At 43.7% G+C, this 27,091-nt stretch overlaps 1 protein-coding gene and 1 long non-coding RNA gene across 8 annotated transcripts in view; both read left to right on the top strand.

The window, feature by feature from the left end:
• Positions 1-4,925, top strand: part of Gpr180 (G protein-coupled receptor 180) — a 29,097-nt gene extending 24,172 nt beyond the window's left edge. For all 4 annotated transcript variants that reach the window (XM_021232637.2, XM_021232636.2, XM_005079411.4 and 1 more), the window contains exons 7-9: positions 1,547-1,738; positions 3,195-3,272; positions 4,280-4,925. In XM_021232637.2, the coding sequence (XP_021088296.1) occupies positions 1,547-1,738; positions 3,195-3,272; positions 4,280-4,438 (429 nt within the window). In that variant the 3' untranslated portion in view covers positions 4,439-4,925. The remainder of the gene's footprint in view (positions 1-1,546; positions 1,739-3,194; positions 3,273-4,279) is intronic.
• Positions 4,926-20,576: 15,651 nt separating this feature from the next.
• On the top strand, positions 20,577-25,848 carry LOC110342711. Of its 4 annotated transcripts, XR_002384863.2 has the most exons (3): positions 20,577-20,688; positions 22,032-22,121; positions 23,629-25,848. It is a non-coding gene; the product is annotated as an uncharacterized LOC110342711 (long non-coding RNA). The 4 variants fall into 4 exon arrangements; XR_005877428.1 differs by having other exon boundaries at positions 22,032-25,848; XR_005877451.1 differs by having other exon boundaries at positions 22,026-25,848.
• The last annotated feature ends 1,243 nt before the right edge of the window (positions 25,849-27,091 follow it).

Raw genomic sequence — 27,091 nt, 5'->3', positions numbered from 1 at the left:
TTTTAGAAAGATATGGCAAAACAATGATGATGATGATGATTTGTGTTACTTTAAAGTAATCCACACATGCATGTTAGAAAATCTAGGGTTTAAAGTAATCCACACATGCATGTTAGAAAATCTAGGGTAAGTATGGTTACATTCTGAAAGTCCATGCTTTTCCGGTCACTCTAGGTGACTTGATGTACTTACCTAAACATAAGAACATGCACATGTCATTCTATATGAACGTACGTCCTAGCACCTGGAAGACACACTCTGCCTAAGACTGAGTTATTTCCCTAACTTCCCCAATGGCAGGTTTCCTATCCCAAAGGAAGTCTCCTTTGAGTGACCACAGCAGCTCTTCTAGTACAGTCTGTGGCGGTGAGACCTGGGGTAGATAGTGTTGCTGCCAGCAACCCCGTGGCCAGCGAATTGGATTTTGTTGTTTTGAGATGGGTCTCATTATGTCGAGCAGGCTGGTCTAAAATTCACAGAGCTCTGCCTGCATCTCCTTAGTGCTGGGATTAAATGCACGAGCCACCATGCCCTGCCAAAGAGTTAGATTTTATATTGAATTTTATCTATCAGTGGTGTTTGGAAGTGACTAAAGACTCGGTTTTGAAACCCAAAAGCACATTTGATGGTAAAACGATGACAATAATTTAAGTACTTGGAGTTTAGTGAGGCAGAGGGAACGTGGACAGCAATAAACGGAACAGCAGAAAGCTGTGTTTTCTTTTTTTTAACGGTCACAGATAAGAGAGGGAAGGTCACAAAAAAGGAAGGATGTGTGACAGTGCCCAGGAGTTCTTACCAGATGTCACAGATGTGCTTTCAGGCTGAAACCCAGCAACCTGCGTTCAATTCCCAATACCCATGTAACAATGGGCAAACCTACAAAGTTGTCGTCTGACCTGTATGAGTATGGTGTGGTACAGACATGCACCTTCACACACACAGTAACAGTAAAAGAAAATCTTAACAAATAAACAAACATGTCTTCTCTTACTTTCGGAAGTTGCCAGAAAATGTGACATTTGACAGCAATTTGGACTTGGCACATTCTATTAGAAAAGATGGAGCTATTTGAAAGTGGTCTTAAATTCGGTGTGGTGAGGCATGCCCACACTGCCAGATTTCAGGCAGCAGAGACATGACACTGCCGAAACTTTGAGGCCATGATGGTCAAAACAAACAAACAAACAAACAAACAAACAAAAAACCAAGCAAGTTAGCCTTGAGATGGTGAGGAGGATTGGGATGCGAGGACATGGGTTTAGAAGACAGGCCTTTTCCGTCTGTTTATTCTTAGAGATGATGGTTTGGCTCGTGATAGCAACAGTTTATTGTTTCTCTTTGTGTCCCTTGGTAGAAGTCCCTCTCAGCATTACGAGAGCAGGAGGAGAACACACTACTGATTGACAGCCTTTACAGTCCCATAAATGTCTTCGCATCCCTCAGGAATGCTTTCCTAGCATACAAAGGATGCGTACAACAGGGCTGAGGACAAGTTTTATTGTAAAGAGGTGTACTCTTTTCTAATGGTTGTTTCTATTTGCAGAGCATTTTGCTGCTTTGGGAGCAGTTTGAAGACACTCGTCACCATAGCTCCCATTCACACCACAGCTTAGCAGGGGTCCTTCTGATCGTCCTAAGGATTTGCCTGGCACTGTCGCTGGGCTGTGGCCTCTACCAGATCATCACCATGGAGAGGAGCACGCTCAAGAGGGAGTTCTACATCACATTCGCCAAAGTATGCACGGGGCGGGGAGGGCTTTGGGGCTTCTGTCCAGTGGTCGACGTCACGCTCCTTCCTGTGGGACGTTAGTGAGCGAGCCCTTAGCCGGGCTGCTTTCTGTGTGTCCCGGCCCTGCTCTGAGCCTTGGTTTCTTCAGCTCGTCTTCAAGCCATGCATGATGTGGTCACGAGCCCATTTTACAGAAACCTCTGGAAGGGCCATTGGCCCACATCTTGGTTTTTCCTTGCCAATCGTGATTTTTCTTCTCTCGTGTGGCTTTTCTCCTCTTCTGAACTGGACAAGCCATGAGGGGCCATCCCTTTAGTATAAGAGGATGCAGCGTAGAGGCTGGTGCACATAGTAGGTGGGCTGCTGCGTCTGCTTGTGTCCACGCTGCTCTGCGTCCCCGCACCTGAAAACTCTGAGAGCAGATTGGATTCTTCCTGTATCCATCTTGTCAGATGCTTTAGAGTAGCAAAGAACTTCTGAGCTGTCTGGTCTTAGCTCTGGTCACCGCCTCCTGGAGTGGATGCCACTGGCCCCTACACTCCTCTGCTGGAGAATTTGAATGTATGCATTTCCCTCTTTTTCTGCCAGTGGTAACATGCTCAACACTGTCTTTCTTGCTCCTCAATCCTCAAAGTGCCCCAAGCATTATAAACTTGTTTCACATTTAATTTTGGAAATGAGATACATTGTGACAGTTCACGGGAAAATAGAGAAAGGTATTTGAAAAGCATAACGCAAAATTCCCTGTTCTCACTCACCCCTGCCTCTCATCTGCAGTGCCTCTCTGCCAGGGCAGCCAGTGTGGGTCCTGGGTCTTTTCACTGGATTCATTGGAGTGTGGGCATGTGACTCTGACTTCAGTACAATTGTACCCGACTTTTCTCGGTTACCACTCGCCTCCCATATCACAGCATTGGTAGTGTATATGTTAATGTAACAGATTTATAAGGATGATGCTGTAAGTACTCTAAAGGTTACCAATTTGGTTAGAGAAAAGTATTAATGTCATAGCAAGACCAAATCTATTTCTACATTTTATTTCAAGTTTATTCTGAAGTTCAATTGAGGCCAGTCAGGACCTATGAGAGAGGGAATGTTAAGATTTTATTTTTATTTATGAGTGTGTGCGTTTTGCCCTTGTGTGTGTGTATATAACATGTCAGATCCCCCGGAACTACACTTACAGTTGTGAGCTGCCTCGTGGGTTCTGGGGGCTAAACCCGGGTCCCCTGCAAGAACAGCGAGTGCTCACTGGAAGTATTTGCTGAGCCGTGGCTGCAGCCTGGGCCCTCAGTCTGTAGCCCAGGCTACCCTCAAGCTGTGGTGTTCCTGTTCCACGGGTCCTCATGCTGAGAGGACTCCAGCGTGTGCTGCCGGGACCGCCGTGTTGTGGTTTTGCTTTTAATCTGGTGCATTCAGAGGTAAAGACAGCAGATCTCAGTGGCTTGTCGCTTCCTTCTAGGGCTGTATCTTGTGGTTCCTATGCCAGCCTGTGCTCGCCTGTGTTGCTGTAATATTTAATGACTACCAAAGAGATAAGGTAAGCAACACGCGTGATGAAAATGTTTTCAAGTCTTCATTTAGAGCATGTTAAAGTAGGATATGTTAAAATAGTGGCCACACAGAAGTTTCTTGAGTTCTTTAAAACTCAAAAGAAAATATTAAAACTGGTGAGTCTGTAAATTAGAAGTTTATAAACATAAAAAGAACCTAAAAAATTAGCTCATGAACAGAATGCTAGAAACAGGTTTTTTGTTGGTCTGTTTGCTTTTGAAACAGGATCAGAACACATAGCCCTGGGCCTCAGAATGGAATCCGTTCTCCTGTTTGTGCCTGCCTGGTGTTGGGATTGCAGCACGTGCACCCAACCCTGGAAGTGGTTTTATAGGTCTTAGCCTATTTCAGGGTCATGTTTTATAAATTAAATTAGAGAACATGTGATCCGTCTTTTTTTAAAAAAGAGAAATGATTAAAATTGTTCACTGTGTACTGGTAACAGCCAGAATAGAAAGATCGCATTGCTGTAACGGACTCAGAGTAGCGTACGCTGACTTTTGATTGTGTCAGAACCTGCTCTCCTTCATCAGCAGGTGGCTCCAGCATTTCCGAGCAGAACCCTGCCATTAGTGTTTACAGACGGTAAGTAGGAGTGTGGCCACAGAAACAGCTGTGACTTGAGGCAGGCGTATGCTTACTGCTATTATTAAAGTAGTCAGATTCCTGATTTTTCTTGTTACCAAAACTCATGTCTGTAACACGCACACACTTGGGAGACAAGGGACTTTTCATTCGTTCTGTAGCATCTATAAACTAAGCACCAAAAGAAATTTACCCTTGAACAGTCACAGTCCTGAAGATATGCCTACTTGAGTTTGATGAGACACACCTGTGATACAGGGAAGGATGCTAGACCATGTGTGTGAGTTTGATGAGACACACCCGTGATACAGGGAAGGATGCTAGACTGTATAGAACACGTGGTAAATTAAATGTAACTTTCCTGTTTCAGCGTGCTTTGAACATTCTCTTTCTTTTTCTTTTTTCCAGGTTATCACAATCGGTGTTATCCTTTGCCAGTCTGTTTCCATGGTAATTCTGTATAGACTCTTCCTGTCCCACAGTCTGTACTGGGAAGTTTCTTCACTTTCCTCAGTGACACTACCACTGACCGTTTCATCTGGACACAAAAGTCGCCCTCACTTCTGAAGCTCGACTGTTGTGGGAAGAGCATGGATCGGATGCGTGCAATAAGTAAGGGTCCAGGCGCAGTGACTTGTCTCGTGCCTCTGCTGTGAAAAGCAGCGAAGACAGAGTGGGTTGATTATGGCACTGCATTGCAGCAGTGCCGAAACTCAAAGGTAATAAACGCGCTGAACGAACTCAACAGTAAACTTGTGAGAGAGTGTTGTTTCACGGTGATGTGGAAATAAACGTGACAGAGCGACTCGAGTGACATGCGGTCAGGTGTTCACACTTGCAGTGCCTCATCAGTGTCGAACTCCGTCCGACAGGCTTCAACAGTGTCCACTCAAGCGATCACGCTTACACGTACCCAGCTAGCCCAGGCGTGATGTCAGTGGGGGTGCTGATTGTAGGACACTTTTCCTGCTTTAAAGAATGCGCATCTCACATTACAATGTAAAGGAATTGGAAATGAAATGATTTCAAGAAATAAATAAATAACATTAAGTGAGTTAGCTTTTGTTCATTCATGGGTCGGGTTATTCTGCAATTTCTCCTGTATTGTTGGCCCTAGATCAGGCTTTATTTTGATTAGGAAAGGATTTTGGACAATGTGTGGGAAATTCTAGATATCTTACATTGTTTTAAGGGCAGAGAGGGTTTTTAATCTGAGCACTTGGGTGAAGGGACGAGCAGGCTTTTGTGTTTAGAAAGAAAGAAGGAAAAAGTAGTATATGATATGGCACTAAAATTCTAATCCTGAGATAATTCATTTCCCTTACATTGAGTTCCCAATCATAATTAAGCTGTATACACAGATTAAATTAACAGAGGCATTTCACATAAATGTTGGTTTCAGTCGTCAACTACCCATGAATTCCTGGCCAAGGATACTTAATCAGGATTAAATTTTCTATGAATAATTGAAAAACAAAATACTCACTGGATTTGTTATAATCCATGTTGGCACTAGATTGTAAGTAGTTGCCATCTTGAATCCTTTGTAATGAAGCTGTGTGTGTGTGTGTGTGTGTGTGTGTGTGTGTTCCCCAGATTGAGTGTGTAATTTTCTAAATAGCCTGATTAAAGACCGGCTATGTGGTTGTCAGTACTCACTGTGTACAATGAGAACTCTGAGTAGTGGTTACTGATGGGCAATTACTCTGGTGATATTTGTCAAGTTGTTTGGACCTTTTGTTTACCTTTGGCTAGTTTTAAGTATTTTCATCTGCTTACCATGTTTTTAATCAGGGAATGGTGCTGGTAATTGAGCTTTTTAATGAAAGATTCAGGTAATGTAGCACAATTAAAAAGTATCTGTGGCTTTGTCTTTATTTTTCCCTTGCATGTAGTTTTATTGAAAATGAAAATATTCTGCTTCATTTTAAAGTCAAAACATGTTTGCAGCTAGCAAATTGGAAAAGTAATATAGTCCAGTCGTGATTAAAGCGTTTCTCTAACAGCATTGATACCCTCAGTAATGGAGAAATACAGGCTGATACAAAGTTGTGTAAGGTAAATCTTAGGTTTATCACCTACTGAGTGCTTATAACCTTCTCTCTCTGCATCTCACTCATTTTACAAGTTACATCTGTTGTATAGTTTAGTTAAGCCAAAACGAAAGTTCTGGAAACTGGAAACAGTTCTCTTACGCAGAGAGCTGGGTGAGTGAGATGACAGCAGTGGACATGGACCAATGTGCTTGCATATGCAAAACTCTTGGCAGGGATTGTTAGTTTTTAATGTATGCAGTTGCTGATAATTCATATTTTACTCTGAAGAGCAGTCACTAAGTCAGAAAAATAGTTGTTAGTTGTTAACAAATGTAGGGAACTACCATCACCTAACAGATCCAAGGACAGAAGTATCTCCTGTCATAATGGTGTCTGTTTTCTTTCTTAGATAACTAGTACTCTACATCACAGAAGGGTGAAACGTCCCTCCTCTGCCTGGCTTTCTCCTGTCAGACAATGCCTTTGAAATTATTAAAAACTTAAGTCTGTGGACACCCCATCCTGTTAAGCACTGTTTTCTTTCTTTAAGGAAATATGAAGAAGCTTGGCTTTATTGGTGTGTATAATAATGTGAATGCCTACTGTATGTCAGACACCTTAACCTCAGTATGACTAAATCAGGCACCCATCTAAATGAGTAGGAATAAAGAGATGCTCCTTTGAAGCTCACCAGACCTTTGATTATTCTTATTTTACTTTATGCGTTTTTGAACATATTTATTAGGCCTATGTTTTTCATTTTAATGTGTCTGTGCATGTGTCGGTGCCTGTGGAGCCAGAAGAGGGCGTCTCATCCCCTGAGTTGGAATTACGGGCAGTAGAGACCCCCCGGCTGGGGGTGCCGGGATCCTAGCCCCCCGAGAGCTGCGAGTGTTTGTAACAGCTGAGCCGTCTTTCCAGCCCCCACTGTGCAGTTTCTCACTGGGATGAATGAGTGTTTGTAGTCAGGCTTAGCTGATGGAGGCAGAATTGGACCTGCAAGTGTGCCGAAAGCTGGAAGGAACTTCTGCAGCTATGAAAGCATAGTCCCTTTGGTACCTGAGCCTAGAGAACGACCAGACAGGGAGAGTAAGTCCAGGTTGCAGGGCTCTGCTGCCAGAAACTTCATGATCTCAAACAAAGCAAGCCACATCTGATGAAAATGGAATATGCACAAACCATGATAACGCTAGTGAGAGTGGACCCTGTGTGTGAGCAGAACACTGACCCCTTTGACTGTTCCCCTCAGGAGAGGGCACACTCACGAGATTCTCTGGGGACTGCGATTATTTGTGACATTCTTCTACCTGGTTTCTGTGGTGTCAGATCTTAGGGGATTTTGGTTTTGATTTAAGATGATAGGATGGTTATATGCAGTCAGACACAGTTGAAGGTTCACCGTCTTTGAACCCATGGTGGACCCATGAACTGAGACCAAACATAATTCCCCGTGAAGTTGGGGTGTGTGTGTGGGGGTGTCCTGCAATCCTCTAAGTGTCCTTCCTGCGTCCACCCTGGGTAATTGTCTTCACAGCTCCACGGATATGGAGCGTGGCATGTCCTAGGAGTGCCAGGACACCCAGAGGTGTGGGAAGAAACTGGCCTGTCTTTGCAACCATTCACGACATAGCTGATACAGTCTCAAGAGGGAAACAGCACGATGGGCGGTACTTAGGATCCCTTTGTGGTGATCATATATCAGGTTTGGTTTTAGTTTTGATCTTTGTTAAGTTTAGAATTATTTCAATATAAGGTGTGCGTGTGTGCGTGTGTATGTGTGTATATGTGTGTGTGTGTGTGTGATAGGTCCAGGCTTGTATAAAGATCAACTATAAGAACCCTTGCCTGGCATGCATGAAGCTCTAGGTTCAATCCCAGTGTGACACAGTGAAGTGGCTTTCCTGTTGAGGTCAGACCCCGCCTCCTGACACAGCATTTTGTGTGACATAGCCCTGTCATAGCTGCCTTCTCTTCCTTGATGCCATGGCTCTGTCTTCTCTTGTTTCACCAATTAGAGTATAAATCATAAGAGAGTCTGCCCATTGTCTTTATTGTGTGTGGAACATTCCCTAGTGCATTCTAGATGCTCAGATACATACGTATTTGTTTGTTTTATGTTTTTTGAGACAGAATCTTGTTTTATAACTCAGGCTGCCTCAGCCTCTCAGGTGCTAGCATTACAGGCATGAGCCACCACACCTGGCCTCAAATGTGTTTTTTGAGGTGATTGAAATGACTTTTCAGGTAGATGAGTTTTGTCATACAAGGTTAACAGATTGGTCCTGAGAACCTACTAAAGGTGGATCTGCCAAGTTGTCTTGTGACCTCCACATGTATACCATGGCACGTATGTCTGTACACATCCTATACACACACAACAATAATAAAATTATATTTATGTAAGTAAATAAGTGAAAAAACCCGAAAATGTCTTTAGCAGCATAGCATGTACTAAACCAAACTGTCCACTTGGCTTCAGTAGCACCTGCAAACGTGTGTGAAATCTTCAACCAGGTGTTATGAGGAGTTCCCCTTTGCTGTCATGCAATACTTGGTGGACTAAATGACAGTAGTTGGAAATAGCTGGTAGAAAACAGGAAACCAAAAATAATAACACACGTCATAACAGCTCAGGATCATTTAGAGCAGTGAAAACATTCCCCTGTCTCTTGGTACATTCAGCTTCATTCGGTGTAACCCATAACAAGTGCCTTTCCTGGAGTCAAGAACAGACTAAAAGTTATAAATTTTGTTTAGTCAGTAGTGTATGCGTTTAATAGGTAGTACATGCATTTAATAGGTAGTATATGCATTTACTAGATAGTATATGAATTTAATAGGTAGAATATGCATTTGGTAGGTAGTGTATACATTTAATAGGTAGTGTATGCATTTAATAGGTAGTATGTGTATTTAATAGGTAGTGTGTGCATTTTGAACAAAAATCAGAGACAGCTTAAAGGGATTGAGGTCTATAAAGTGGGAACCCTCCAGCTACTAATTTTCCTGTTGTAAATACTACCTCATTAACTGGAACTTTCTTGTTTATATTTCTAGAAATAGCTCCATGCATGGATAAACATACATATGTATTAAAAAACAAGTTGTAACATGTCACACACCTGTCAGTAAGCCTAGTAATGCATTCTGTAGCCATGCATATAATGTGTTTCATTGTATGGATTCGCTTTAACTTGTTTAACCTATTTTTATTGATTTGGACATTGTTGATTTCCAGTCTTTTGCTAATATAGATGGGGCTGAAATTAAGGATGTGAAATCAAGAATTTGCTTACTCTTCCTCCTTCCAGGATAACCCCCTTTACCCCACAACTTCCTGACTTTAAGTTCTTAGTAAGTGATTGACTAGTTTGTCTTTGAGTAAGATGACTTGCCATGGGGGTCAGTCATAATTGACAGATGGGGGGGCGTTTTATCAGGTTTGCTTTTAGTGGTTTTTATTTTGTTTTGTTCTTTTACAATTTCATACATACACATGGTGATTTTTGGTTTTAGTGGTTTTTATTTTGTTTAATAATTTCATACATACACATGGTGACCTTTGGTCCCTCTGCCCACTCCATTTTCTTTCCACACTAACCACTCTCTCCCCTGCTCCTCCCTATAAATCTATGTCCCCCCGTTTATTAGTTTTGTTCTCTTAGTATCTTCTAGTTTACTCAGTGCTGTCTGTATGATCCTGAGTTTGGAAGTAACCATCATTGCCTGGCGGATTTGCAGGTTCACAGCTGGATAATTGCTGTGAGTCTGTGGTTCCAATGTCAGTGTCCTGTTTAGAAAATGGCCTTTCCCAGCCTCTGTCTCTGTCCTTCCTGTCTTTTCTGCAGTGTCTGTTTCCTGAGCCTAAGGGGTGGTATCGGTGTCTCATCTATGACCGGTCTTGTCTAGGCTCTGCCCTTTATTCTCAGCACCTGGACAGCCATGGGTCTTTGTGTGTATCTCTGTTGACTGCATGGGGAAGGGTCTCTGCAAGGCTTTCCATAGCTATTGCCGTCTGTAGGTATAGATATTCAGGGGCGTGGCTCGATTCTGTTGGTTCCCGCTAAGTAGCCATCTTGGGTGTCCACGTTCTCGTGCCCCAAACCTTTCATGAAGCCAGTATTATCCTAGTACCAAAACCAGATAAAAACAAAGGAAATTGTAGACCAATCTCCTTTATGTACACTGATGGAAAGATTCTGAATAAAATACCTGCAAATAATTAAAGATCACATCAAGAAGATCATTTGCCATGATCAAATTGGTTTTTTTTCTAGAGATATGGGGAGAGTCCAACATGAATAAGTCAATAAATTTAATATCAATGAACTCAAGGGCAGAAATTGCATGAATATCTCAGTAGATACAGAAAAGTCCTACAAGAGCAATATCCCTTCATGATCAAAATCATAGACTAATAATGAAAGGGTATACCTTTAACATAATAAAAGCCATAAACAACAAATCTGTAGTCGGTATATCAAATAGGGAAAACTTGATGTGTTTCCACTAATATCAACCAAAACAGGGTGCCTTATTTTTTAAAACTTTTATTTAATATACTGACATTTTAGCTAGTGCAATAAGACATGAGAAGGAACTAGAAAGGGATACAAATGCCAAAGGGGAAAAAAATCAAATTATTCTTTTGGCAGATGCTAGTCAAAACATGAGACTCTAAAGACTATACACACACACACAGAGAGAGAGAGAGAGAGAGAGAGAGAGAGAGAGAGAGAGAGAAGCAGAGAGTGAGTCCTAGCTCTAATACTTGCAGCAACAAAGCAGGATAAAGATACCTTGAAATAAACTTAATCGGGGCTGGAGAGATGGCTCAGAGGTTAAGAGCACTGACTGCTCTTCCAGAAGTCCTGAGTTCAATTCCCAGCAACCACATGGTGGCTCACAACCATCCGTAATGAGATCTTGTGCCCTCTCCTGGCTTGCAGACATACATAGAGGCAGGACGTTGTATTCATAATAAATAAATAAAATCTAAAAAAAAAGAAATAAACTTAATCAAGGGATTCAAAGACCTACAATGACTTGAAAAAGGGAATATGGATCAGGAGAATTAGTACTGTGAAAACAAATATATTACCAAAAACAGCATTATGGTAAAAGTATAATATTAGCATATTTAGTGCAATTTTATCAAAATTCCAAAGCCTTTCTTTGTGCAATTTTTTTAAATCTAAAATTCCCATGGAAGTAAAAAAAAAAACCCAGATAGCCACAGAAATTCTGAGCAAAGAGGGTAATACTGGAAGGATCACTAAACCCAATTTTAAGTTTACTGCTGATTTACAGCAACAAGATCAGCATGGTAGAACAGAAACAGACATATTAGCCTAAATATAAACTCATATAGCCACATATTTTATATGAGATCAAAACAAAAATCCACATTAAAGCAAAGAATCTTCAATAAGTGGTGGTGGAAAGCTAGGTATCTAAGCATGAATTGATGAGACAGGATTCTTAAATCACCATGTACAAAACAAATCAATGCCCAATGGATGGAAGACGTAAGCAGAGGCTACTGGAGGTAAAGGGAGGAGGAGTACCCATGGTAGAGGCACAGATTTTCTCAGGAGACAGTGCCAGTGACTGGCAAATGGAACTGTGGGAGTATGAGTGCGTTCGGCTCTCATAAACCCAAAGGGAGCAGCACTATTAGGAGGTGTGGCTTGTTGGAGTTGATATGGCCTTGTTGGCGGAAGTGTGTCACTGGAATCGGGCTTTGGGGTTGCATATATACTCAAGCCATGCCCAGTGGTTCGGTTCAGTTCCTGTTGCCCACCTATCAAGGTGTAGGACTCTCAGCTCCAACACCGTCTGCCTGTGTGTGTGCCGCCATGTTTCCCACCATGATGATAATGGACTAAACCTCTGAAACCGCAAGCCAACCAGTCAAATGTCTTCTTTTATAGCATTGCCATGGTCATGGTGTCCCTTCCCAGCAATGGAAACTCTAAGATGGGTACTTAATGAAACCCTAGGCTTCTGCACAGCAAAAGGAAAGAGTGAAGAGACACCCTACAGAGTGGGGAAAAGCTTTGCTATAAAATCCAGAGTAGATGAAGAACTCATTCTAAACAAAAAAATCAAAAAGCAGAGTAAGGAGCTGCAGAGTCCTCAAAACAAGGAATGAAATGGCAATAAGCATCGCTCAAAGCGAAAGTGCTCCTAGTCACCAGAGAAAGAAACGCCAGGACATTGTGAGATTTATCTCACGCTTGTCAGGGTGGTGGCCATTAAAACATCAGACTCCGCACCTCCTTGGGCACCTGCAGTCGTGCAAACATACACATACACACACACACATATGCATGCATACACACAACCACACACATATACACAGACACACACATGCATACACATACATACAGTCATTCACACATGCACACATATACAGAGACAAACATACACACAAACACACACATACACTTATACACACACATACACATAGTTACACATATACATAGAGACACACAAACATGTACATACACATACATGCATATACATACACACAGTCATTCACACACACATACACACATGCACACACAGAGACACACATACACAAACACACACATACACTTGTACACACATAAATACACATAATTACACACATACACACATACATAGAGACACATACATACACATACATATACATACATGCAGTCATTCACACACACATACACACATGCACACATACAGAGACACACATACACAAACACACACATACACTTATACACACACATACACATAATTACACAGATACATAGAGACACACATACATATACATACACACATATACATACACAGTCATTCACACACATTCACACATGCACACATACAGAGACACACATACACACAAACACACACATACACTTGTACATACACACATACATAGAGACACATACATACACATACACATACATATACATACACGCAGTCATTCACACACACATACACACATGCACACATACAGAGACACACATACACACAAACATATACACTTATGCACACACACATACACATAATTACACACATACATAGAGACACACATACATGTACATACACATACATATACATACACACAGTCATTCATGCACACATACAGAGACACACACACAAACACACATACACTTGTACACACACATATACACATAATTACACACATACATAGAGACATACATATACATACATGCAGTCATTCATACACACACACACATGCACACATACAGAGACACACATACAGAAACACACACATATACTTGTATACACACACTCATACACATAATTACACACACATACAGAGACACACATACATACACACACATACACAGAGACACACACACATACATACACAGACACAGGCACACACACACCATTTTACATCTTAAAAAAGGGAAAGTACTGGTGAGGACATAGATAACTCATATGCACCAACAGAGGGATGTCTATTCCACCACAATGCGAATCTGCATTTGGTACCTCGAAAAAACTACAAATATGTAGGTGGAGCTTTTCTGTCCCACCTGCCAGGTCCTAAAGGCACTTATAAAATAATCACTCGGAGGCTTAATATTATTATTGTTTGCCCGGTAGCTCAGCCTTTTTACTTGGCAGCTCTCAACACTTAACATCAACCCATTTCTATTAATCCATGTGTTGCCGCATGACTGTGGTGTTACCTCATTTTCTACATGTGTGCTCAGCAGCTGCTGGCATCTTCTCCCGACTCCATCTTCTTTCTCCCTGGGTCTCTGCTTAGATTTCCAGCTAAGCTGTATCCTGCCCTGCCGTAGGCCAAAGCAGCTTTGTTCCCCAACCAATAAAGGCAGCACACACTAGCTGTGTGCAGAAGGACGTCCCACGTCATAAGTAGATCTACCATGGGACTCGTGTGCCCAGATGACTTCAAAGGACTACACCACAGACAAACAGAGCATGCAGCTTACTCAGGCAGCTGTGTTCCCAACAGCTAAGTTACAGAGCTAAGCTACATGCTCAATAAAAGGAATGGGTAAGCGTAGGTTATATACACAACAGAATCTTCACCCATAACTAGAATAAAGTTGTGCCACTTGCTAGAAAATGGGTACAAGTGGAGGTAATTGTATTTCTTGTTTTGCCTCATTTGTGGGTCCTAGACTTTCTAGATACTTTAAGTTACATATGTCCTGATGACATGAAAAAAAGTGAAACCACTTCAAGGGACAAGGGGGGGTAGAAAGGGTGGTTAGGGTAGGTGGGAGGGAGTATGCTCAAAGCACTTGTATGAAAATGTGCATTAAATGGTATAGTACTATTTACAATGAAAAAATCTTAGAGAAAAACTTATTTCTTTAATTAAAAAAAACTATTTGAGAATTAACCAAAAAAGAAAAAAAAGAGAGAAACAAAGAAACAGTAAAGTTAATATATGTGAGTGACCTTGGTTACAGAAAAAGTACTGAGTCCAAGAGCTGGTTCTTTAAAAGGAATATGAAGGGCTTGAGTGTTTACTTGTACATGGAAAGGTTGCTGTGGCTTCCTTGTGTCCTACAAATTTTGTTACAAGTTTGACCCCCAGTGTAGTATGGTTGAGTGAGGTCTGATGAGATGATTAGCAGAACCTACTTACACAGACATCAATGCATGTATGTAATCTCTGTAGATCAGTTGGGGAATAAAAGTTAATCCATCCTGCTTGGTTTGTTTTGTTTTCATGTGTTCATGTATCCTTTCAAGCCCTGCCATGCTTTTATGCAACACAAAGACCCTCGCCAGACTGCATCCTCAGATTGACTGCATCCTCAGATTGACTGCCTCTTCAGACTGCATCTCACACTGCACCCTCAGACTGCATCTCATACTGCACCCTCAGACTGCATCCTCACACTACATCCTCACACTACATCCTCACACTGCACCCTCACACAGCATCCTCACACAGCATCCTCACACTGTATCCTCACACTGCATCCTCACACTGCACCCTCACACTGCATCCTACACTGCACCCTCAGACTGCATCCTCAGACTGCATCCTCATACTGCATCCTCAGACTGCATCCTCAGACTGCATCCTCACACTGCATCCTCACACTGCATCCTCACACTGCATCCTCACACTGTATCCTCACACTGTATCCTCACACTGCATCCTCACACTGCACCCTCACACTGCACCCTCACACTGCATCTCACACTGCACCCTCACACTGCATCTCAGACTGCATCTCAGACTGCATCCTCAGACTGTATCCTCACACTGCATCTCACACTGCATCCCCAGACTGCGTCCTCAGACGGCACCCTCAAACTGCATCCTCAGACTGTATCTTCACACTGCATCCTCACACTGTATCCTCACACTGCATCTCACACTGCATCTCACACTGCATCTCAGACTGCATCCTCACACTGCATCCTCACACTGCATCCTCACACTGCATCCTCACACTACATCCTCATACTGCATCCTCATACTGCATCCTCACACTGCACCCTCACACTGCACCCTCACACTGCATCCTCACTCTGTATCCTCACACTGTATCCTCACACTGCTCTGAGCTCCTGTCTCCTCCTGCCTTACATTCCTCTCTCCACCCAGCCACATCACTCCTGTCTCCACCTCCCTGGTGCTGGGATTAAAGGCATATTATCCCAAGTTCTGAGGCCACCTTTGTGTGGGCTGTTTCTCTTTTAGACTGGATCAATTTCGTGTAGCCCAGGGTGGCCTTGAACTCGCAGAGATCTGTTTGCCTGTCTCCTGATTGTTGAAATTAAAGGTGTGACCACCACTGCCTGGTCTCTAGGGCTAGCTCTGCACTTTAATCCTCAGGCAAGCTTTATTTGTTACAGCTACAGCATAAACAAAGTATCACCACACCTGGGTTTTTTTTTGTTTTTCCATGTGAAGTTGAGTATTGTTCTTTTAAGGTCTGTGTCTTCGGGTTCCTGACCAAAAACAAGTTGGGGGGGAAAGGGTTTATTAGTCTTATACTTCAGCATTGCTGTTCATCATTGAAGGAAGTTAGGACAGGAACTCAAACAGGGCAGGAAGCTGGAGGCAGGGGCTGATGCAGAGGACATGGAGGGGAGCTGCCTACTGGCTTTGCTTCTCTTGACTCGCTCACCCTGCTTTCTTATAGATCCCAGGACCAGCAGCCCAGGGATGGCTCCACCCACCATGGGCTGGATCCTCCTCCCCCACTGATCACTAAGTGAGAAAATGCCTTACAGCTGGATCTCATGGAGGCGTTTCCTCAGCTGAGGCTCCTCCTTCCTCTCTGATGACTCTCGCTTGTGTCAGGTTGACTCACGAAACTAGCAAGTAAAGTCTTCAATGAATTGTGTTGGAATTTTGTTGAATCTGTAGATTGCTCTTGGTAAGATGGCCATTTTTACTATATTAATCCTACCAATCGATGAGCATGAAAGATCTTTCCATCTTCTGGTATCTTATTCATTTTCTTCTTCAAAGGCTCGAAGTTATTGTCATACAGAACTTGCTTGGTTAGAGTCAGCACAAGAAAGCCTTTCTTTAGGGCTGGGTTTGTGGATGGATATTTTTAAATTTGGATTTGTCATGGAATATCTTGTCTTCTCCCTCTATGGTGGTTGAAACTTTTGCTGGGTGTAGTAGTCTGGGCTGGCATTTGTGGTGTTTTAGAGTCTGCAGCACATTATTCCAGGCTCTTCTGGTTTTTAGACTCTCCATTGAGAAGTGGGGTGTCATTCGAATTGATTTTCCTTTATATGTTACTTGGCCTTTTTCCTTTGCAGCTTTTAATATTCTTTCTTTGGTCTGTACACTCAGTGTTTTGATTAATATATGACATGAGGACTTTTTTCCTAGCCCAATCTATTTGGTGTTCTGTAAACTTCTTGTACCTTTATAGGCATGTCTTTCCTTAGGTTAGGGAAATTTTCTTCTATGATCTGTTGAATATATTTGCTGGGCCTTTGAGCTGGGATACTTTTCATAGCATCCTCGATTTCCTGGATGTGTTTTGTGTTAGGAATGTTTTGCCTTGGGTCCCTAGAGCCAGCCTGACCTCAGGTAAAGTAGAAGTATTCAGTCAAAGTCCTGGGCTGGGATTTGGAGTGGGGGTTGGGGTGGGGGGGTACAGCTGGGGCTGTTGGGTAGGCTTTCAGGAGCGTTACCAGGTGGTGTGTGGTGTCTTACCTTGGGTCCCTAGCACCAGCCCAGCCTCTGGTAGCACAGTTGGAATTGTGGGCTGGAATATGGAGCCCAGGGGAAGGGAAGGGATGCTATAGGGAGATGTTGGGTGGAGTTTAAGGAATGTTAGCAGGCAGGACCATGGCAACTCTTATAAAGGAAAATATTTAATGGAGGCTGGGTTACAGTTTGAGAGGTTTAATCCATTATTGTCATAGTGAAAAACATGGCAGCGTGCAGGCAGACATGGTGCAGGAGAAGGAACTGAGAGTTCCACGTCTTGATCCACAGCCAGCAGAACAAGAGACTGCACCACACTGGGTGAAGCTTGAGCATATGAGACCATAGAGCCCACCCCACAGTGACACGCTCCCTCCAACAAGGCCACATCTCCTTGTGCCCCTCCCCATGGGCAAACATTCAAAAACATGAGTCTGTGAGGCCACTCCTATTCAAACCACCACAATATGCCAGAGAAATAAAAGAGAAAGACAAGGTGTGAAGGGAAGTATTTTCTCTATGTACCTCATTGGCGTTGTTGGACATGCAAGCCACATGGAAGTGAGCTTCAGCCCAGTCTCGCCTTATTCCAAAAGTCAAAGAGTTGGATACCCAAATTGAAAGCACAAGACTTCCAGAACGTAGAAATGAACTTTTTATGACTTATCATTGCACACCAAATGCACAATATACAAAAGAAAAACAATTGATGTTTAACTTTGTAAAAATTAAAAACTCGTGCAACAGACATCATCAATAGAATGACTAGACAAGCCATAGTCTGGGAGGGACATTTGTAAGCCATCCAAACAAAGACTCTGTAACAAACAAGACTGTGTTTCAGAGAGGACCCTCAGAGCCCCCTAGTGAGAGGTCAGCCCAGTCTAACAATGAGCCCAAATCCTGAGCAAGCATTTCACTAAGGAGAGTACACGATGGCAAATCATCCCATGCAAAGATGTTGAGCGTAATTAGCTGTTAGGGAAATGCAAATTAAAACCATGGGGAAATAACACTGTGCATCTTAGAACGACACAGATAAAAACGCTGAGATTACCAAGTCCTGGAAATGGTGTGGAGCAACCAGGATTCTCCCAGGTCATGGACAGCAATGAAAAATGGTCCTTTTGGAGAACAGTGTTGGAGTCTCTTGCAAATTTTACCATGTGACCAAGAAGCCTGATTACTGAGTGTCACCTTAGACAAAGGAAAGCTTCCATCCACACAGTACTTAAAGCATTCTACCCATGCTCAACAGTCTAGAACAAGACAGATACACTTACTGATAAAGTCCAATACATCCAGGCAAAAGAGTATTACTCATAAAACAATAAATGGATGGATCTCAAAGGCCTCTGCTGATTGGAAGAGTGCGATTTCCAAGCTCTGTGCTGTGGGTTCCATGTAAGTGGTATTCTCACGGACACAGCTGTAGGATGGGGGGAAGGCGGGCGGCCGCAGACTGACAGAAGTGGGTCAGCGTAGCTATAAAGGGGTAACACTATAAAGGATGCACTTTTGGGAGCCGACGGACGGGATCGGTATGCCAATTGCCACCAGTATGACAATTAAAACAATGATAGCCATGTAGTTCTCATACTACAAAATTATTTTAAAATTTGATTGTAAGAAAAATGAACGTTGAATGCTGTCACATCTTCCAAAAACCAAGAATATAACGATAGGCTTTTATCCTCTGTTCTATCTATATGACTGTTTAAGTTTCTTTTCCGTTGCTGTGATAAAACACCCTTCTAAAGCAACTCAGAGAATTTTATTTAGGTTTATGGTTGCAGAGGGATGGGTCTGTCGTGGTGAGGAGGCGCAGAAGTGAGCAGCAGGCGCGGGGGGGGCGGGGGGGGCGGCAGGGGGGGGCGGCAGGGGCCAGAAAGCCAAGAGCTCACACCCCACCTGTAACTGCAGAGCAGAGAAACCACGCTGGGAGTAGGCAACTCTTTGAGCTCAGATCTTGCCGGCAGTGATGTAATTCCCCCAGGAGGCTGTGCTCCCTCACCTCCCCAGACAGCATCACCAGTCTGGGCCAGCTATTCACACAGCCCTACAGGAATAAAACGTTTCAAAAGTTGCATTTTTTAAGTTTTTGCCTCCTGTATTGCGTGATATTTTGGATTTATTGCCACTAGATGTTTCAGCACATTACTGTTTAGGAATAAGGAAGCTGAGGTCCTTGATAACGAAGAAGCATGGCCCGCTCTGAGAGGCGGGTTCAAATGTCGCTGACTCACAGGACTGGGTGGCAAATGTGGGTAGTGTTGGTATTGTGACCCCATGGCTGGGCGCTCATTCACACAGGCCTAAAGGCTGCGCAGAATTTTCAGTGAACCTGAGGCTATTACTAATCTACCGTTCGCGGAGATAATATTTAAATGGCCTGAGATGAAATGTTTGTTTTAAATGATCATACATATGTGATTAAGACAGGAGGTAGGTGTGACTGGAAGGTGTTCAAGATTCTGTCTAACTCACACACGACTGAATTCCAACTTACTCCCACATAAAACAAACTTTTACATCTCAAGCCTAGCCTGTGAGCTTTATAGATCTTTTAAAAGATTAGCTTTTAAGAGTTACTCAGAAGTCAGTGTTTGTAAAATGTCCTCCTCAGGGGCTGGGCAGGGCAAGGGAATGAAGTTTTTTTTTTTTTTTAACTTGGAAAATAACTTCTCCCTGTGTACACCACAGATTGCTATAATTCACATTTACCACCAAATTTGTACTGTGGTCACCTTTATGTTACTTTTGAAAGGTTTCATGTTTGTGGGGATAAATGTCATTCAATGGCTGTGAAAATTTACTCTTCAAGCTTATGATCCTTTATACAGGTGCGAATTCTGTTTTTGACTGTTTCTAGAAAGTGAGTGTTAGAGAATGGATCATGAAATTAGCTTGAAAATGGAGACGGACAACATTCCTGCCAGAAAGAATTTGAGTCTGAAGTGTAGAGCAACTATTGCAGATTGTTGTTACTTTCTGGATATGAACAGCTTTCCAAAAGCAGCCTTCCTCTAGCTGCTCCTCAGCCCCCTTGAAGCCCCCTCTCAGATCCTTCTGTTTTCCCGGGTACCCGGGTGTATTCAATGAGCCCTCTTCCTGGAGGAAAGGAGGCAGGACTTACTCCCAGCCAGATGTTCCCCACCACCACCACCGCCCCCCAGCCCCCGAGGTTCTGTTGACTCAAGCCAGCCGGACATTATTTCCCACCCTTTGTCTTCTCAAAGCCCATCCCTGACTCTTTATCACAATGCCGGCCGCCACCGCTTTGGTGTTTCTAGTTGGGGATTGTGCCCCACTGAAGACTCAAGCTTTCGCTGAGTTTCAACAGCTGCGGCATGTCTAAACTGCATTATCTTGAAAGCGTTGGCTCTAGGAAGAGTGAGAAAGGAGCCAAATGACTAAAACAAAACATTTCGAAGGGTTGCTATGGATACGCCCCGTCACCCAGGAAGCACACACCCTGGATGGGGTTGACTCACCGAGCCGCTGAAGCTGCGGCCTCGTCTGCTGGCCGACTCAGTTGAGCACGCTGTAATGTGTGCCTCAGAAGAGCCGGAGACCCGATGCCTGCAGTCACAGCACCGAAGGTGTGCCTTTTTGCCTATAAAAGCCATTGTTAAAACAGGTTATTTTGTCCTTGGAGCGATTTATTACAGTCTCTAGAGATAAAATATGAATATTGAGCAAGGGTTGTGCAAACCGAAGTGGGCAACGGTTTGCTTTAAGTAGAAGAGTAATCAAGAAATAATGAGTGTGCATTCCAGTGAGGGAGAAGTTTCAGAGTAGATTGAAAAGACTTCCTTTATTGCGGGTTAACCCTGCACAGAGCCAGGCTGGTTATGATGACGGTGAGGTAGGTGGTTCCGCGTTCCTTTGCATCTGATTTTATGGACCTGCATGTGGCACTGTGACTTTCTCTGTATTCGGGTTTTACTTTTCATGTGTTTGCTTTGGGTCAGGACTCCAGTGTATACAGGGCTGGATGCCCCTGACTTACTGATGCCAGTGAGCCTGTAAGGAAGGGAGTTAGATACCCTGGAGGAAAGGTCAGCGTTGCATCAATTAAAGATTTAAAAGGAAATGCTTTTAAATCTCCATACACATCATGATGACTTGCCTGTAGTTGGCCCATTCTATCAGCTCTTCCTGTACAATTTTTTGATGAACTTTTGCCTATAGCACACATGGGAAATGTATATCCTACTGTGTCATTAGCTGTTCAGTTCTGTGTATAGAGCAGAGACGCAATTTTTTTGTGTTGTCATATATGAATACATGTATGTCTTTAGTGTCCTTCAGTTCTCCAAGATGTCAGTTATATGTTTGTTTTCGCTCACTAGTTCCATGACTTCGGGTTGTATTTCATCTTGTTACAATCAGTGATCTATTTATTTTGGCATGAAACAGTAGTTCCTATCCAGATGTGTTGCGAGCACATGAAGAACAAAATTATGCCTAGAATAATTGAGACTCTCTAGGGTTGGGGGGGAGTTATGACCTCTGTAGTTCTTAGAATTTTACAGGTGGATCATGATGGCGTGAGCAGGAGAAGGCCCACTCCATAGAGTCAGGAAATGTCTAACCTTTCCCCAGGCGGACCCAGTCCACCGTGCAAGCATGCCAACATGAAAATAGTAGTGATAAAATGAGAGTAGGAGATGAACATAAACTTTATTACATATCAACACTCGAATTTCAATTTTTTACAATCACATATGGTACTATTCAAAAGATGGAAAAATACCTTAAATAAATGAAATTTTAAAACCTTAAGTAAAACCTTAGTAATACCTCAGGGTGGTGGAATATTTTAAATGTAGTTTTATTTTTAATTATGTATGTGTATCTGTGTGGGCATCTGTCTATGAGTGCGGGTGCCTCCCAGGGGAGGCCAAAGAGGATGTTGAGTCCCCCGGAATGTAAGTTACAGGCTGTGACGAGCCGCCTGCCATGGGTGCTGGACAAGACTACAAGAGCAGAACTTGACGGACCACCAAGTTGTCACTCCAGTCCCAGGAAGGTAAATTGCAAATATTCTTATTTACTCCTCTCTACACTTTCCAGACCCTTTGGCAGAATTTTGAGAGAAAAATTAATAGCAGAAAATGTTAACGTTTGAACACAAAGATTAACTTCTAGTCAGAAAGCTACATGGACACGCCAGTACCAAAGTGTTTGTCCTGTGCTGACGTGTCAAGAGGGAGTGAGTTCCCTACCGGAATGCAGGCCAGACGAGGGCCTGCATACACACCTGCGAACCGTGCCTCAGTGCTTCCAGCCTGGGTTTCATAAATAACTTATGTCTAGACCATTAGTCCTGTATATACTGAAGTGCAGCTGATTTTAGGCTTACTAGAGTTTTCTTTTTACTGTGACTTATCTCTGAGAATGAAACAGTTTGGAGAAGGTTGGTTGGAAAAATCACCCGTATTTCTTTGGCTGACGAGGAAATCCAACAGTGAGGTTTCATCTCAGCCTCTCAATCACACTCCTGATCTCACCCTGATCTCACGGAGGCCATCAGGTGACTGACTGGTCTTGAAGGCAGATGGGCTTGTGAAGAAGATGCAAGCTTAAGCTATGTCTGCAGAGCCAACAGGACTTGGGGTCCATTTATTGCATCTGTGCCGTTTCAGGTAGGCAGGGGTTCCACCACACCAAACTAAGTCAGATTCCGTTACTTCCAAGACTCACTGTCAGCTTTGCTACCATAGAAAACGTACTGCCAATCAAATTATAACAAAAGGCTTCCCAAACACACTGGGCAATAAAGGCATCCAATTGCACAGATTTTAAATTTTGAAAGATATGTGCATCTTGGAATCTGTGAAGCCTGGGTTCTTTTCTTATGAACTGTGAACACACTGAGTGACAGTATCCTGTCCAATGCTTCCGTGATGAAAACTGATACCTAGATAGCTCTGCACCATGCTGAGAGTTGTTAAAAATGTTACAACTAACTAGAGGGGCAGACTGTGTGTTAATTTGCTTAGAGACTTGTTTGGTCCAGGCACTGAGGCTCTTCCTCTGGGTCCATCTTGAAAAGTACCAGAGGTCACATGGCACTGAAAAGGCAAGGGACCCTGGGACGATCTGTGTGGAGCAGTGTGCCCCCCCCTCCGCCAGAGCCAGTGCAACTTCTTACGGCAGGGGACAGGTGCCGAAGATTTCAACTATATGGGTGACTTAGGCCTGCAGTGGTGGGGGAGGGGAAATTTCCTCTTAAACATTTGCCTCTATAGCAGAGCAGAACGGCAATGCTACTTAGTCAGATCTCAGGCCGGGAACAGAGTCTTAGAGATTATCTGAAACAACTTCCACCTTCTGCTGATAACGTCTCGAAAGGAGTCAGGGGTGGGTAACTGGCTGGCGGTCCCAGTGAGTCTAACATCCCTCTCTGCTTGTTCATATTCCTGTCATTCAGGGTCAAAGGAGCTGATGATGAAGTCATTGTATTAAGTGTACTAAATTTAATTATGTGCTTATTTGTCCATATATGTTTTACGTTTATTGCGGTGGAAATTTAGAAAAGAATCAGCGCTGACAACTTCCTCAATTACTGAATTAAAAAAAAGTGGCCGAGCACACATTATCTAAGAACTTCTCTCGGCATCCTCAAAAGGAAATGAATTTAAACGGTTGAGGAGATGTACCCGGAGCCACATTAAGTGGTGGACTGGAAGTGCGTCTCACGTCCGTCTCGTCCTGAAACTCACCCATCGCTGCATTCATCCCTTTATCTCAAATGAAGCCAACATCAGGGAAACGTTCCGCGCTGCTTGGAAGACAGCTGCTCCCTGACCCTGACAGTTTTCCTAGAACACTCCTGGGCCTTTGGAGCAAGAGGGCAGCCGCCGCTTGGTGGGATCGTTCCTGGCACCACCGTGCCGCACTTGTATGGAGAAGGAAGGGTGGGCGGGTGCATTCCTGGTCGCTGTATGGCTGACGTTGGCGCACATCCTCTTCCTCAGCAACTAAGCCGTCATTCACTCATATTAAACACACTTTGCTCAAAGAGTGTTTTCAAGAAGAAAACTCTCTCTTTACATTTCACTGCACCCTTAAGTTACACATCTGTCCATTTTATTCTTGTTCTTTGTTTTTGTGTTTTCAAGACAGGGTTTCTCTGTGTAACCACCCCAGCTGTCCTGGAATTCACTTTGTAGACCAGGCTGGCCTCCAACTCACAGAGATCCACCTGCCTCTGCTTCCCAAATGCTGGGATTAAAGGCATGTGCCACCACCCCCCTACTCCATCCTCTTCTTAGTCTACTGGCTGGTTTCATCTGTCAACTTGAGACTAGAGTCATCAGAGGAAGGAGTCTCAGTTGAGGAAATGTCTCCATGAGATCCAGCTGTCAGGCATTTTCTCAATTAATGATCAATGTAGGAGGAGGGTCCACCCCATGGTGAGTGGAGCCATCCCTGGGCTGCTGGTCCTGGGTTCTATAAGACAGCAGGCTGAGCAGAACAGGGGAAGCAAGCCAGTAAGCAGCACCCTCCACAGCCTCTGCATCAGCTCCTGTCTCCAGCTTCCTGCCCTGTTTGAGCTCCTGTCCTGACTTCCTTCAGTGACGAATGGCGATGTGGCAGCGTAAGTAAACCAAAGAAACCCCTTTTTCCCCAACTTGCTTTTTGTTGTGGTGTTTCATCGCAGCAAAGAAACCCTAACCAAGACAAGTTGGTACCAGAAGAGGGGTATTGCTGTGACGGACCTGACCATGTTTTTGGGAGGATTGTGGGAGGACTTAGGAACTTTGGGCTGGAAGAGCCATTGAGTACGAAGAGCTCTTTGGAATGTTCTTCAGGAGCCCGGAAGATAAGAATGTGAAGGGCGGTTCCGGAAGACGGAGGCCTGGCCTGTGAAGTTTCAGAGGGGAGGTGCAAAGACCCTCAGGGCCATTCGTTATTTTGAATTGAGATCCCGTGGTTCTGGTCAGCTGGGGCTGAAGAGTCAGCTGTGATTAACGAGAGACCAGAACTACAAAGCTAAACTCTGCTTTGTGGGGTGCTCGATGCTGGTCAGCTGGAGCTGAGAAATTAGCAGTGATTAAGAAGAGGCCAGCATCACTGAGGTGAAATCTTGTGGGAAGTGTTTCCTGAGAGCCCAGAGAAGCTGTGTTCCAGAAGTGGCCAAGGTTGTACGTCGTACTTACAGCTGGACTTGGTCATGCGTCAGAGTCACCCAGGTGGTGCTGGTTTTGAAGGCATGAAGGGGTCAGGGAGAGTAGCTGAGGCTTGGCACCATGAGAGGCCAGGAGAGGCCCCTGGAGAAGGTGCAGCCTCGGCGGCAGTTGAAGACCCAGGGCTGAAGGGGCATCATAAAGAAAGTCTCTAAGAGGGTATTGGTGAAAGCGCAGCCTGGTTGCAGCAGAAGACCCTAGCGTTTTGAAGATGCCAGCGCCACGGGGTGACCACTAAGAGCAGCAGCAGAGTGGAGTGGAGCCAGCGAGAGCATCGGAGACTGCTGTGTGTGCTGCAGAGGGAGTCCAGGAGGTCTCGACTGTTTGACTTTCGCGTTGAGTTGATTGTTAACTGTGCCCTGATTTTTCCCTCTTGAAATAAAGTAGTTTGCTAGAGCCCACAGTTGAGAGACTACGAATTTTCAAAGACTTTGGATGTTAAAACAAACTGGCTACTTTAAGGGGACTGAAATTTTAATGTGTTGAATTTGTAAAGATTCCGGGACTTCTAAAGTTATTCCTGAGATCTTGGGGATAAATCATAAAGGAAGGGTTGTGTCTTAATAGTGATGTGTTTGTGTGTCACGTTAACAAAGGGTCAGTGGTACGGCTGGTTTCATCTGTCAACTTGAGACAGACTGGAGTCATCGGAGGAAGGAGCCTCAATTGAAGAAACGTCTCCCTGAGATCCAGCTGTAAGGCCATAGGTTGCTGTTAGGAATGCAGAATGACACAGACCCTGTAGGAAAGCTATTGACACATTCTTTTTTACTTTTATTTATTTATTTATTTGGTTTTTAAAGGCAGGGTTTCTCTGTAACAGTTGTGGCTGTCCTGGAACTCACTCTGTAGACCAGGCTGGCCTCCAAGTCACCGAGATCCACCTGACTCCCGAGTGCTGGGATTAAAGGCGTGCGTCACCACTGTCCAGCAGGATGGCACTTTCTTATAGAGTTGACTAGGCACTGATCCTAAGACCTAGCAATTCTACTCCTACTTCCTATTGGAATGGGAAGAAAACAGACAACCATAAAAACGTTTGCTGGAGCAAATGTTCATAGATGCTTCATCCCCAATAGCCAAAACCTGGGAACAAGCTTCCACAGAGGAGGAATAAGCAAATGGTAGTAACATAAAAATAATGCCAGCACTAACGGGAATGGGCAAAGCAGCAAGGAAGACAAGTCCCAAGATCCTGTAAGAAAAAAATATCAGTATTTTCATGTGGGAGGAAACTCTGTGGTCATGTGACTCTTTAGCACCAGCAAGGCTAAGCTAGAGCAAAAGGCAGTGAGAACTAATTAGGAAGAACACAGGGAAATTCTCTGGGGTGCCAGAAACTGTCTTGACTGGGCATTGGTTATGTGGGTTGATACACTTACCAAAATGCATAGAGTTGTGTATCTACAATCTATGCATTCTACTAAAACTATAATGCAAAGGTACTTTAGTGCTGTTGTAATTGCAGTTGTGAAAGCAGCTAGCAAAGGAAGTTGTCTGACGTCATCCAGGGAGACGCAGAACAGAATTCAAGTCAGACTGCCACAAGATGCGACTGTGTAGACTTTACAAGGCAGAGAGGGGCTGGAGCCGGTGCTATTCCTTTCTGTTAGTATAGCCGGGCTCAACTGCTGTAGAGATCCGAGGACCGGCTGGCTTAGCGATGTTTGGAAAGGACTAAGGATAGAGCAAAGCAGTGGAGAAAACAAGCGGAAACAGCGTGGAGTTGAAGCTGATCGCATAACTAAATTTGAAAGGCAGGGCATAGGGATTTAAGACAAAAAAAAGTCCCAAGTGTATTTCTTAG

This window comes from Mesocricetus auratus, unplaced genomic scaffold (assembly GCF_017639785.1).
Source record: "Mesocricetus auratus isolate SY011 unplaced genomic scaffold, BCM_Maur_2.0 Super-Scaffold_2245, whole genome shotgun sequence".
NCBI lineage: Eukaryota > Metazoa > Chordata > Mammalia > Rodentia > Cricetidae > Mesocricetus > Mesocricetus auratus.
Note: the sequence above shows the minus strand (reverse complement) of the source record. Positions and strands in the feature narration are given on the sequence as shown.